The sequence below is a fragment of the Pelodiscus sinensis genome, chromosome 4 (genome assembly GCF_052426305.1).
Source record: "Pelodiscus sinensis isolate ZL-2025 chromosome 4, ASM5242630v1, whole genome shotgun sequence".
NCBI lineage: Eukaryota > Metazoa > Chordata > Testudines > Trionychidae > Pelodiscus > Pelodiscus sinensis.
The window spans coordinates 98,594,803-98,608,855 of NC_143055.1; the positions used below are offsets into that span (position 1 = coordinate 98,594,803).

The 14,053-nt window shown below is 41.4% G+C and overlaps 1 protein-coding gene across 5 annotated transcripts in view; it reads right to left on the minus strand.

Moving 5' to 3' along the window:
- The window catches only part of AFG2A (AAA ATPase AFG2A), a 291,912-nt gene that overhangs the window by 211,409 nt on the left and 66,450 nt on the right, over positions 1-14,053 (minus strand). For all 5 annotated transcript variants that reach the window (XM_075929851.2, XM_075929850.2, XM_075929853.2 and 2 more), the window contains exons 12-13: positions 4,342-4,395; positions 3,837-3,916 (exon numbers count right to left, since the gene is read on the minus strand). In XM_075929851.2, the coding sequence (XP_075785966.2) occupies positions 3,837-3,916; positions 4,342-4,395 (134 nt within the window). The remainder of the gene's footprint in view (positions 1-3,836; positions 3,917-4,341; positions 4,396-14,053) is intronic.

Genomic DNA, 14,053 nt, shown 5'->3' on the forward strand with positions numbered 1-14,053 from the left:
CGAATGGTCAGAAGAATTAGGTTTTACATAGTCTGGATACCTAGGAATAAGAAGTACCCATAATTCTCTGCAGCTATGCACTTTTTTACTTTTAGCTTTGAAAGGGGAAAGGATTACTTGGAAACAAACATTCCCTGCTCACTGTTGTATCTGGACCAGCCATGTGTTCCTGTCCTTAATAATGTAGATTTTTCTGCAAGTAGTCATAACTCCATCTCACAGAAGTTGAGAAAAACGTAAGTAGCTAGTGGAACCTATAGTTAGTCAGAACCATGGACTGACAGAAAACATCTATTATGTCATCTAGTCCTTGATGTACATTAATTTGTGGTTTGTCTAGTTTGGCATGAAATGTGCCAAACAAACTGCCACCACTTTCCCATTTGACTGATTTATAGCGAAAGAGATTTCATTGTTAAAAAGTGTTTTTCAGCAGTTTTCCCTTTCTTACTTTAAATGCATTATATCTACTGTTAGCCCTTTGTAAAGTCCTCAGTAATTCCTCCCCAGGCTTGTTGTTTACACCCTTTACATATTTATAGATTTATCTCCTTCCAGTCTTATGTGCTAATGGATATACTAGGGGGCTGCACTATCTGCTTGCAATGTTTGCCTACCCCCTCTCTCTGGCCACTTCTCTGAGAGAGCCTGTTGATATGGATGACATCAATTCTGTCACCCGGCAGAAAAAAAACCTTTTAACTACTATATCATTCATGATTATCCTCAAGTTCCTTTTGCTTTACTGATTTCCAGATGTCTCACTCCTAGTGATTGTTACTTACATTGAATTATTTTCCCCCAGATGTTTAAAATGACATCTTTGAAAATTAAATCTCATTTTAGTATTTTCTGTCCATATTTCTAATCTCTTGATTATTGGCTAATATTTCCAGATCTTCCTGGTTGTTCACAGCTCCTTCCAATTTAGTACTGTATCTAAAATGAACTGTGTAGTTTACACCGTCCAGATAATTAACAAAGGTATTTTAAAAAATGTGGACCTGAGCTACAGATCTTTACGGTATTAACCATGCAATGCCATCTATCTCTGTATTTTGATTATAATCTTTTTGCCAGTTTTCACCTATGAATTTCTAGTATTTTTTCTAACAAACCGAAGACATATAAATGAAAACCTGGCACTGAATCACAAAATTGTTCTAGAGTAATAGAGAGGTAGCCATGTTAGTCTGATCTTGGTAAAACAAAAGGATCTGAATGATCTGAAGAACTGGGTCTGCCCCACAAAAGCTGATCACCTAATAAACTATCTTATTAGTCTTTAAAGTGCTGCATAATTTTTTTTCCTTTTTTTTTCTTTTGTTTTTACAAAATTGTTCATTTGTCTGACAAGGGGAGAATTAAAACTCAAAATTTTGGAACGTTTATATGAGACAAATGGGTAATGTTACCTCAGTGCTTTCAATGCTCCCATGTGATGCATGGCTATTAAAGGCAAAAGACAGATTTCTAAGGGCCACTCCTATAGTTTTGTTTCATTTGTCTTTGTTAATTCTCTATATACCATGAACTGCATTTGTTTTTTGGTACATTTTGTAAAGGTAATGGAGTCTTAATAAGGAGCATTATACAGCACTCTGTTGCAATTGTTTAATAGTCTCAATAAAGGGATGGAAGCCAGTTCCAATCCCCAATTTAACAGTGCCTCTTGTTTTTTGGCCTCAGTCACATCAGTCATTCTGTCTTAATTTTCTTATCTACAAACTGAGAACACCACTAATTAAGTGCAGTGTAAGGATTAGTTAAAAAAACTTAAATATTATTCCATTCGTGGATACTATTTTTAACTATGCAAAAAAAAAAAGTTTATGATTTCCTATATCTGTCATGGAAAAAAAAAAGATAGGGAGAATCCTTACAGTTGTGTAGCTGAAATTGAAATAGCTTAATTCGGCTTTTGGTGCTGTCTACATAGCAGGAAGTCGAAGGAAGAATACTCTTCCTTTGACTTCCCTTACTCCTCAAAAAATTAGGGTTACAGCAGTCCGAGTAAGAAGTCCTCCAGCTCACCACTGTTTCTAAAGAATGGCTTGAAGTGTAGACGCGCTCTTTGTTATTTCAGAATAAAGTCAGTTATTCCGAAATAACGCTGTGTAGATGTACCCTGTTTACGTAAACATAAACAGGTGTTTCCTTCCATCTGGTTAGTAACAGTATAGGAAATGGATCTCCAGAGGCTGCAAATCGTTAGCATCCCTAAAGCATTTGCAAATTCCTACTGTGCAAAATCAGACTGTAAAAGCAGGCCTTTTCCAATAAGTGCCTTGTCTGCTTTCCTCCATTGTTTAATTTCAGATTAATTTTATGAGAACTCTGCTACATATTTTACCTAGCATCTGCTTCAGATTTGACAATGAAATATTCGAGTGTCCCACCCTGTTCTTTTTAAAGCTCCAAAACCAGATGTCTCCAATACAACATGACTACAGCAGGTCATACCACATACTTCAGTAAGCTGTCCCAGGGCGATTTTTCCCTCTTGCAGGTAAGGAAAGCTGGGTTATTTACCCCCTAAAGATTCCAGAAAACCTCAGAGCCTCAGGGTGAAGACTGAAAAGGCTAAAAAAATACTGTGCTTTATTCTTAAAAAAAAAAAAAGTTTTCCTTACTGAAGTAGCGTTTCTAAATATTAAATATATTAAGATTTCTACCATGCATAGATTTATTATTTTGACTTGCTTCCAAAAATCTATTTTTGCAATGTCTATTGAATTACGTGGACTGGTGATTCTAATCCTTTTCTAATCATACTGTTAATATTTCTAGAAAGTTTATAAGCTTTCTAATTGCAGAAATTATACACAGAGGGTGACGCATTGTGCTATGTGTTAACTTTTGACATTTCAGATGAGGATATATTTGTAAATGAATTTAGAATACACTTGTATTAAACACAAGTTGCCACCACACATTAAATGATTTCTTGAAGTTGCTGAACAGTCACACTGACATCTTTTATATTTGTCTTTACATTTTGCTAGTACCCGCTACAGTACACCAGAAACTGGTATTGATACAGAGTCTGCTATTTCTCTCCCTGAAGTCAGAGAACCTATGCCACTATTGACAGAGTCCCTAGAACAAATGCAGCTTATGCCAACAGAAAGGCCACTACCTACCTGAACAATGTTACCTATGCTGACAGAAAACCTGTTCTGTCACCATGTCTGCATCCCTGGGGTTTCCCACTAGGGTGTGTTTCCCCCTCTACACAAACAAACTCCTAAGCAAAATAGCTGTATCCATGTAATTTTTAATGGATAGACTAGGCCTTATTTAAAACACTTGGAACTAGAATGGCGCTAATGAAAAGTACCTCCCAGGTAAGCTGACTGAATTTTCATGAAAAAGGAGGCAGTGACATGTAACAAGTACCACATTAGCCACTAATAAGAAAAAAAATTTAAAATTTAAACTAAAATCTAATTGCACAGGCCTAAATTATAAGAGGAAGTAAATACATTTGAAAAAATACTCTGTTTCTACTGAAGTAAGGAAATAAGTTACAACTGAAAACTATTCTTCTTTAGCACAACTTCTGAACTCCCTTTGGTTTAGTTATTTAGCAGAATGTTATAAACAGATTGCTAGCGCTATTGCTCATCTATACAAAAAGCACCTTTTTAAAAATTCTCTCACTATACCTATAAAAAAGTTATTCCTGAAGAACCACAGTGTGACATCACATCACTCTGCATTCCACAGCCCCTCCCCTCCCAGACAATAAACCTGGGATCTTAACAAATCAATTTTTTAAAGTCACTATCAGAACAAAAATGAACCTTGAATATTTTAGTAAAAGTATTCCTTACCTCCCTCTTTCAACGGCCAAGGCATCTATTTCATCAAAGAAAAGGACTGAAGGTGACACAGCTCTGGCTTTCCTGAAGATCTAGAGAAACATCAATAAAATAATTTACCAGGGTGTGAGGAATTCCCACACAAAATGTATGCATTTTGAACTCCAAAAGCTAAAAGGCAAAGAATAATATCTTGTAGCTTTCTTTTTAAAAAAGTGCACTTACTGTGTAGATAAGTTACATCATACTATATAATCTAACTTCAACAGCAACTTGCATTATAAGCCTGACTTTGACTCACCACCATTAATTTTCTAAAAACAGAAAGTAAAGAAGCAACCAAAAAGGAAACAAAAATCACAAAAACAAAACTTCATTTCTTTTCAGAATCTCTTTGTTTTATGAAAGCTTAAATTTAACCAGACAATGTATCACCATCACAGGAGAGTTTGAAAAAGGAGCATACATCCAGCACAACATGCAAGTGGTCCTTTACTTGCAATTCGCAGCTTCTTACCTCTCTGACTGCTCGTTCAGATTCACCAACATATTTATTCATCAATTCAGGTCCCTGCACAAAAAGAAGAAAAAACAGTGGGGGGTTTTAATTATCATTCCATCTTCATTTAGCAGGATGTCACAACCCATATCTTGTTACAAAGTATTCTGTTTATAAAGCTCTAAATTGCTACTTGCAAAAGTTTTGTAGAGTCTCCTCTGCACATTTCTCTCCACTGGTCCCATTACTGGGCACACAGATGACTGTGTGGGGATAGGTCGGGCTACAGAGACATTTATTCGCATTTAGAAGTTAAGTGAAGATTTTATCACAGGCTCAAAATCCCCACATTTCAGTTTTATGAGCAATAGAAAAATGTTTTAAAAAGTATAATTTACTGATCACAAAGGTTACATGACTGACAGAATTACAGGGCCCCCATTCAGCAGAAAAGCTCTTGTGCATGTACTCAATATCTATCTGTAGTCAACAAAACTCCTAAGCATAGGATTAACTTTATATACAGGCTTAAGTGGTTTACTGAACCCAAGCAGGAAGAGGAAAGGGCCACCTATTGGCCCACTAACGCACATGAAATAGAACCTCCAGGTACAGGTTGAAACTCTCTTGACCAGTTCTGAACCAGGGAATTTTCCAGACCACGTGAGGTCAATATTATCTAGCAGCATTACCAACACTACCACTGCTTACTGGACTGTTTGAGGATGTTTGGGGTAAATTACAGTTAAATGATAGCACAGAAAACTGAGAGATAGGACTGGTGGCTGTCGTCAAACTTTTGACCATGGGAAACTTGGCCACACTCATGAAAAGTAGACATCTGGCTAACTAAAATCATTCCAGATAATGGATGTTTCCAGACCAGAGAGTTCTGGACAGAGAGTTTCTACATCATATAATATGGTGAGAACCTAGTTCAGAATCCAAGCCTGTTCATTCTTTTACCTCTCTGCTCAAACTGCCAAATGGGCTAATGCTTTTTGTAATGTGGCATCCTGGCCCTAGGGACTGAAGTGAGACTGCAAAAAAGTCAATGTTTGTATTTTAAACAAATACACACAATTATGAAAGCAAACCAGCAAGGAAGAATTCTCAATGCCTTTTGTGTCTTGCTCTTTACTGAAAACTAGATTGTTAAAAATAACACTTCTTAATGGGACTTAGTGTTTCATAGAATTGCTAATAAGTCATTGATTTAAATCTGGTCCATGTCAACTATGACTTACAGTCCTGACCATCTGATGGCTGTTTGCTATCCTGTGTGAAATGAGCTGATGGCTGCAGTCCAGTTTCTAGTGAACAGGTGTTCTTATCACAATGCCACTAGTACACGTAGCATTCTTCCCAGCTCCCAACAGAGAAGCCTATGGGTACAGAAACTGAACTACCTTCTCATGCCTTCAGGTTATAATTGAGGCACAGTGGCAGGGCACTATGAAACAGCTTGCTCTAAACAATTTTTCTAGCATTAATTTGTACTGAAAAACATGTTTCTATATATTTGCAGTAATGGTGCAGCTATTACATTCTTTTTCTAAGTGGAACAGTCAGGAATTAAGTACATACATCAATAGAAGATGGGTTTACTGCTGTAAAATAGAACATGTGATGCTTTTTCCAATCTTCTTTTCCACCCTCATTTCATACATGTACTGAACATATATTATAGTTGGTCCCATGCAAAAAGATCAGTTTAAGTTACTCCATGTGTAAGGAGAGAGGTATAAACTGCCTTAAAACTGAAGCAATATACTGTTTATGTGATAAATTAAAAACATACAGTTTCTGGTACTGCAATTTTGGAAAAGAGTTCAAGACACAAAGTAGAAGATGAAATGAATGCACACTCAGGCCTAATATGTTACGCAGCGAGGTCTAACTATATTAACACATCATCTCGGTAGGATAGTAGTCTGTGCCATGCCAGCAGGAAACAGAAAAATGCAATTATCACCACTTCCCCAACTCAACTTCCTTTTTAATCACTGTTGTGACAGTCACAAGTCAAAACGTCACCTGAAACTATGCAGGATTTTGACCATTTGGTAAATTAAAGACTGCAGAGTACCTGCATGAAAATATAATTTTCCAGTCACGTAACTAATGAAGAACTCAGGATTCTTCTCTTCTACCCTGCAGACGAAAAAGAGACAGAACAAAAACAGGCCTTCCCCTATTCATTGTAAATGCCAAAAAAAAGAAGCATGCAGCAGTCTGCAAAGAACAGGCTTGTAACTCAAACAGATCGCATCCAGCTGCTCTGGGCCTGAACTATCCATCATGATCATTTGCAGATGAGGAATCTGATAATGTAGGTCCAAGAAGTCCTTGAGTAACTAGAGAGGCAGTTTTCTCTTTCTGGCCTGCTTTCTTGTTTAAACCAAGCTGATAGAATCTGATGAGGCTTCTCAGTATATTTAGAATTGTAGAATTTTTTTCCATATTTTTTCCCTTGGAGTTGAGAACACGGCCTATCAAACACTCATTCACAGAGGTAATTAGATTAGCAGTCTCATTGAAGCCACTGAGATCACTGGCTACTAATATTAATGGCAGTTAGGGATGTGAATGTTTAACAAGTTACCAGTGGGGATAGAGCAGCTCCCTGCCTGCCCCAGGCAGGAGGCTGTTCTGGAGCAGCTCCTGCCTGTGGTGGACCCAGGCACCCCTCAGGCAGGGACTGCTCTGGCTCAGCTAGAGCAGCCCTTGCCTATAGCCGGGGAGCGGGAGGGGAGGCTGCTCCCAACAAGTTGGAGTGCCCCCCTCCTCCCCGCTCCCTCCTATTAATGGATTAACCAGTTAAACAATATGTTTAACTAGTTAACCAATTAAACGGTATTTTACATCAAGACTTGAACTGGATGGCCCATTATAAAGTTTCCTTATGTTCAACACCCCATTGACATCAAAAGCTAAGTGTGGGACACTTCCAGCCCACTCAATTAGTCTCATTAGCACCAGCATTACAATTGACACGTATTTTTTTCTTTTTACTCCTTTTTCTATTTAAGGGTCCTTTTTTCTCCACTCACTAGTTTTTATTAAAGTTACACATGAACACGGCTACCCCTCTGAGACCTTTCCACAGAGGAAGAAATGTTTTAAATTAGTGCTTGTTTTGTATGGCATTAAATTTCCCGGTTTTTTTCTTCTTTCTTTTTCTTAGTCTTTTCTTGACTCAGACAGTTAGCACCTTGCTGTTGCAGGAAGCCAATTTCTCTCAAACAAGAAGTCGTTATACCATTAGCAACAAAGACACTTGTTGACAATTTTCACCTTTTTTCTTGAAAGATCACTAAGAAGACTATATTGTAACAACTCTGCAGTCTGACGTTACATATCACTGTCTGATGTTTCTTCTAATAATTTCTGCTTGGCTTTAGACCTTGCTGACAGATGTGAAAAAATGCAATTTGTGCACATCTCTTGACCACTGTCCTATGCCAGGCAGTGTCCAGAACATTTCTTTTAAACTGGCCAGCAGCCTTTGGCCACTGACCACAAGGTTTTGTTAACAACAGGTAAAATTTAGTGCTTTCTCTATAAATAGTTAAATTCTGTTCCATGGTAGTTGAAGAAACAGGACATACTCCTTCTGACCAGTCTCCTGTTGAATTTCAACCTAAGCCAAGTATCTGGAGGAAGCAGTTTTCAGGGAACAAGAAAGAACAGTATCAGAGCCATTCCAATGAAAAAAAAGAACATTCTGAGGTTGCTATCCAACCTCAGAGCATGAGTCCAGCCAATTCTAGGGCACTGTTGAATGCTCAAATATCCATGAAGTGGTGTATACTCAGCCTTAGGATAGACAACAGTTTCCATGTAGGCTCTGATTAATATTCTGTTCTCACCAACCCATCATTATTATAATTTAAAAAAAGAAAAGGAAACATTCTTACATTTAAAATATGGCCACGATTAGATCTTGGAAGATAAACGTCACAAAAGATAAAACCTCCTCATGCATGTTAAAACAGGAGATACGCTTGTATACAGAGCGTTATGACGCAGCTGCTTGAAAGAGTTTTTAAACGCAAGAACATCATCTGGAATGGGAAATCCTTGAAATAGACAAGTAGTATTAAAAAAAAAATAGTATTTTATAGCTTGTTTGAGGATTTTACCCCTACAGGTGTGGAGGTAATTACCCTGACGTTCATATGAAATTTACTAGTAATAAATGTCTCCTTAACACATCTAAGTTTATTATTTTGATAGGCAGGAAAATGAAAAACTTGCAGCGCCAGATAGACACAGTTCCAAATTCTCCCACACACAGCTTTGTCCATCCTGACCTAAAATACAGTCCTATCTTTATACCGTAGTTCTGGGAATAATAACACAAAGTGCCCCACTGAATAATGTTAGTACTATGGAGTGTGGTTCAATGAGTACCACAATAGAACCACCAAGCTCATTTACACTAGACCCCCATGCATAAACCTAACTGAAATTGTGAGGGTTGGTCTTCTGGGGAAGGCTTCACTTCAAGGAAAAGTAGGATTAAAGCAGAATTAAAAAAAGGATAATTTCCCACTTGCTTAGGTTTTTTTAAATATACACTAAAAACTAAATATTCAATACAGGCAGTCCCCGACTTACGCGGATCCGACTTATGTCGGATCTGCAGTTACGAACGGGGCTCGCCCCAGAGGACACGGACTGCGGGACCTCGCGGTCCTGCCGCCCGTGTACTCCGGGGCTTTCTCCGCATCTCCCTGGTCTGCAGACCAGGAAGACGCGGAGCAAAGCCACGGAGGGGCTCGGGCAGCGGGGCAGCCCAGGCTTTGCAAAGCCTCGGGGAAGCCGGCAGCAGAGGAGCACAGGCGCACCTGGGCTGCCTCGCTGCCCGAGCCCCTCCGCGGCTTTGCAAAGCCTCGGGGAAGCCGGCAGCGGAGCAGCACAGGCGCCCCGCGGCTGTCCTGCTGCTGGCGTCCTCAGAGACTTTGCTCCCCGTCTCCCTGGTCTGGTCGGGGGGGGGGGGGGAGGACCCAGGCGGCGGGACCGCGGTGCGTCTCGGTCCACCGCCCTCGTCTTCCGGGGTCGGGGGGGGGGGCACAGCTAGTACGACCTTCCCTCCCTCCCCCCCCCCCCCCCCCCCAGCAGACTAGGCTTTTCTCCGGATGCCTGTAGCAGAGCAGCTGGGGCGCTGCCGGTTGGTCCCGCAGCGCCGCTCTGGGCGCTACTGGACCAACACGGCAGCACCCAAGCTGCTCTGCCCCAGGCGTCCTGATTCAGCCGCTGCTGGTCAGTTTCAGCAGCGGCTGAATCAGGACGCCTGGGGCAGAGCAGATGGGGTGCTGCTGGGTTGGTCCAGTAGCGCCGAGGAGCGGCGCTACTGGAGCAACCCAGCAGCGCCCCAGGTGCTCTGCCCCAGGCGTCCCCAAGTCAGCTGCTGCTGAAACTGACCAGCGCTGACTACAGGAAGCCAGAGGCAGAGTTGCTCTGCCCCAGGCTTCCTGGAATCAGCTGCTGATCAGTTTCAGCAGCAGCTGACTTGGAGACGCTTGGGGTTCTTAAGTTGATTCTGTATGTAAGTCAGAACTGGCGGTCAGTTTCAGCAGCGGCTGAATCTGGACGCCAGTTCCGACTTACATACAGATTCAACTTAAGAACAAACCTACAGTCCCTATCTTGTACGTAACCTGGGGACTGCCTGTACATGGTTTCTTCTTTGCAGAGTTCAAAGCAGAAATGGTACAACCGGATCTGGAGAGGGGATGGGTAGAAGGATTGTTTGGTGGGGGGGAAAAAAGCATAATCCATGTCCCAAATTCATAATTTTAATAGCTGCTAGGAATTACAAAGTATGACAAAAATAATAAAACACAAAGAGCAAGAGTACCAACAGGTTTTGCTTTTTGTTTTTTAATTTTTAGAAAATTATGTCACTAAAAATGAGAAGCTATAACTTCAAAAGTGCAGCAGAGAGAAGTAACTAGAGATGTGGTCAGTCCACAAGCCTCTATCAACACAGGTGACACCACAAGGCAATACAAAAGAACGTACAGAGTCAGCCAAGCAATACTTATTTGAAAAAGTCCAGCTCCAAATGCATGGCACATAATCCTCAGTAGAATACAACAGGAACCATCATCCAAAAGAGAGTTCATTTCAAATCTGTCCCCTCTACAATGCAAGTCACATAGGCCTGGTCTACATACAAACTTTGTACCAATATAACTATTTTAGTCTGGAGAGTGATTTTTTACCACAGGCTGACATTGTGAACAAACATCATATGACACATAATCTCAGCTATGTAGAATGAAATGCTGTTCACAGAAACCTTTGAAGAATTCTACAGGGATTTCAACAATTTCCACCCCATGATCAACTTCAGCCTGGACAGCCCACACAAAAAATCCACTTCCTTGACACTACAGTATAAATAAATGATGATTACATAAACACCACCTTATACCAGAAACCTATTGACCGCTATTCTTACCTACAAGGCTCTAGCTTCCATCAAAAATACATCACAGGATCCACTGTCGACAGCAGAGGTCAGCAACCTTTGAGAAGTGACAAGCTGAGATTTAACTTATTCACTTCTATTTACAGGTCTGCATTAAGGTTGCTAAACATCGAGTAATTGACTAATCAAATAGTCGACGCATTTTACATCGACTATTCGATTAGTCAATAGGGTGCCTCTGCCTTTGAAGTGTAGCCCTACGGCTGTTGCTACACTTCAAAGGTGAAAGCACCATGTGGCGCCTGGGGTCTCCGAGATCCATGAGGTGCTGTCGCTTTGAAATGCCGCGGGGAGCCCAGCGTCAGGCTGTATGCGGCGCTTCCAAGCGGCAGGGCCACACGGAACCCAGGGTCAGCGGGGGAGTCCCCAGCTATCCCAGGCTCCATGCGGCGCTGCTGCTTTAAAACGCCACGTGCAGCCTGAAGACACCTCTTCCTGATAGAGGCAGCATGGGGGCGGGAGGGGGGGAGTGACTAGTCAACTAGTCTGTCAACTATCTTATAAGCATTTGCTTATCAGATAGTCAACTAGTCGATCACATCCCTGGTCTGCGTGCCACTGATACCTTTTAACGTCAATAATAGTCCTACTTATTTAGCAGTGTCATTAATAAATAAAATACTATGTAAATCTTACCACTTAGTGTGATCCTTGGCCTTGCTTTCCCTTGCTGAGTTCTCCAATCTAGGGCTCGTAGTTTGATACTTTAAGCAGCACGCAAGCCTCTGTCCCCAGCACCGCTCCACCAGTGATGATGGCAGAAAAAACGGCAGCCTGATCCCCTGCCGCAGCAGCAGCCAACACTACAGGAGCTCCCCAGCACTCCCATGCCACACCGCTGCCCCAGGTCCAGCCTTCCCCGCGGCTGAAGCCGGGGCCAGGGCTGTGTGGTGATTTCCTGGAGGCACCGCTGCCGCAACCACGCAATTCCCGGGCCAGCCCTGGAGGCGCTGCGGTCACATGGTTCCCAGCCAGCCCCGGAGGTGCCACTGCCATGGCCATGTGGTTCCTGGGCCAGCCCCGGAGGCCAAAGGAGACACCGCATCAGCCCCAGTGCTGCCTCCTCCCACCACCACCGGGCGTGGGGGAAGGGCTCCTGCAGCAGCACAGGCTTCCTGCTGCGTGGGACTGAGCTCCTGCCACGTGCCGCTCAAAATCAGCTCGTGTGACACTTATAGCATGTGTACTGTAGGTTGCCAACCACTGGTCTGCAGCCAGGCCCTAAGATACAACCGGATTTGCTCCAACCCCACAGAGACTAGATCTTTAACAGGCATTCTTAAAACTTAAATACCCACCTGTGGAAAGGAAGAAAGAGACTGACGGAGCCAGGCAAGTACCCAGAAGTCAACTTCTTCAAGACAGGCCCCACAAGGAAAACAACAGAACACCGCTAGTCATCTCCTACAGTCCCCAGCTTACACCCCTCCAGCGCATCATCGACAATCTATACCCTGTCCTGGAAAATGATCCTTCACTCTCACAAACCTTGGGAGACAGGCCAATCTTCACCTACAGACATCTCCCCAACCTGAAGCAAGTACTTACCAGCAGTCACACATCACAACACAGATACACTCTCTCAGGAGCCTACCCTTGCAACAAACCCCATTGTCAACTCTTTCCACATATCTATACAAGTGACACCATCACAGGATCTAACCACATAAGCCACAACATCAGAGTCTCGTACAACTGCACATCCTCTAATGTGTTATATGCCAGCAATGTCCCTTTGCCATGTATATTGGCCAAACCAGACAGTCTCTGTGATAAAGGATAAATGGACACAAATCAGACATCAGAAATGGTAACATATAAACCTGTAGGGGAAAATTTTTACCTGCCTGGACGTTCAATCATGGATTTAAAAGTAGCCATTCTTCTACAAAGGAATTTCACTATCCAATTACAAAGAGATTCTGCAGAACTGGAATTCTGGAATTCAGTCACAAATTTGACAGTTACCCCGGGCTTGAATAAGGACATTAAGTGGTTAACACACTACAAAGCCAATTTCCCCCATCTTTGACAGTCGCATTTTCACATCAAAATCTATGACTGGTACACATCTAACCCACTTAACTAGCTTCATTAACACAGGTCCTACAATTAACAGATATATGTATATAAAATCTTGGATTCTGTTATTTCCACTCCTACTTATCTGATGAAGTGAGTTTTAGCCAAGAAAGTGAATGATTCTATATATTTTTGTTAGTCTCTAAGGTGCCACAGGACTACTCATTTTTTTTTTACCAGTAGTTATACAAGTGCAGCTCCTAGGATGGATACAGTTACACAAGTAGATATGTGCCTTATAATGACAGTTAATTTCCCCATCCTGTACAGGAATAGGTTATACCAGTAAAAGCACCTATACGCCAATGTAACTGAAACCAGTATAGCTAATGCAATGTAACTTTTGTTTATAAATGAGGCATGATTTATGCCATCCGCAAAATAGGAATAAGGGTACTTACCTACCTGTAATCAAGGTAAAATCTACCAATAAGTGCTAAATAATTAATTCTAAAATCCCACACTGCGTACTGTGTTGAGTGAGTAAGTAAATAAATATAAGAATGGCATGATAGGTGACTACAGAAAGTCTGAAACGGAAGATTAAAGATAAATGTTTCACTGTTTTCCATTAGATTGATGTTTCATGTCCTGTTTTGGGGTGAAGAAAGTGTGTTGTGATACATGAGACTACAAATTTACCCTGTCAGTTCCACTGTAAAAAGTGAAAACTCATAAAATGTCACAATAACCTATAATAATAAATGCTGATGGGAAAAAAGTACAGAATGGAGACAGAAAAGAAGAATTAATCCAAATAAAGTCCTACTGAAATAAATCAAGGACTGTGTAAAGATCACGCCTGCTAAAAAAGAACACTGTGAGACTGAAAATTAATTAAACAAAATTCACGTCTCAAATATTTGTCCTAACTGGTGGACAAAATAGTGAGGGAATGGACTATTCTGCCCATTCTGCACTTCCTTTGCGGTCCTTAATGAAAGATACTTTGGTGCAAAACACAGACAGACAGAAAGACAGAGGCTACTCCTATGCTGGCTGACTGAAAGAAGGGGATGAAGCAAGCTTCACCGTCATGGCTGTCACCTCTATGGTCTCCTGGGACCTTGGACCTTCTTCATCTTAATCCTGAGAGATATTCTGGCCAGACTGAGGTTATGTCTACACTGCAGTTATTTTTTGGAA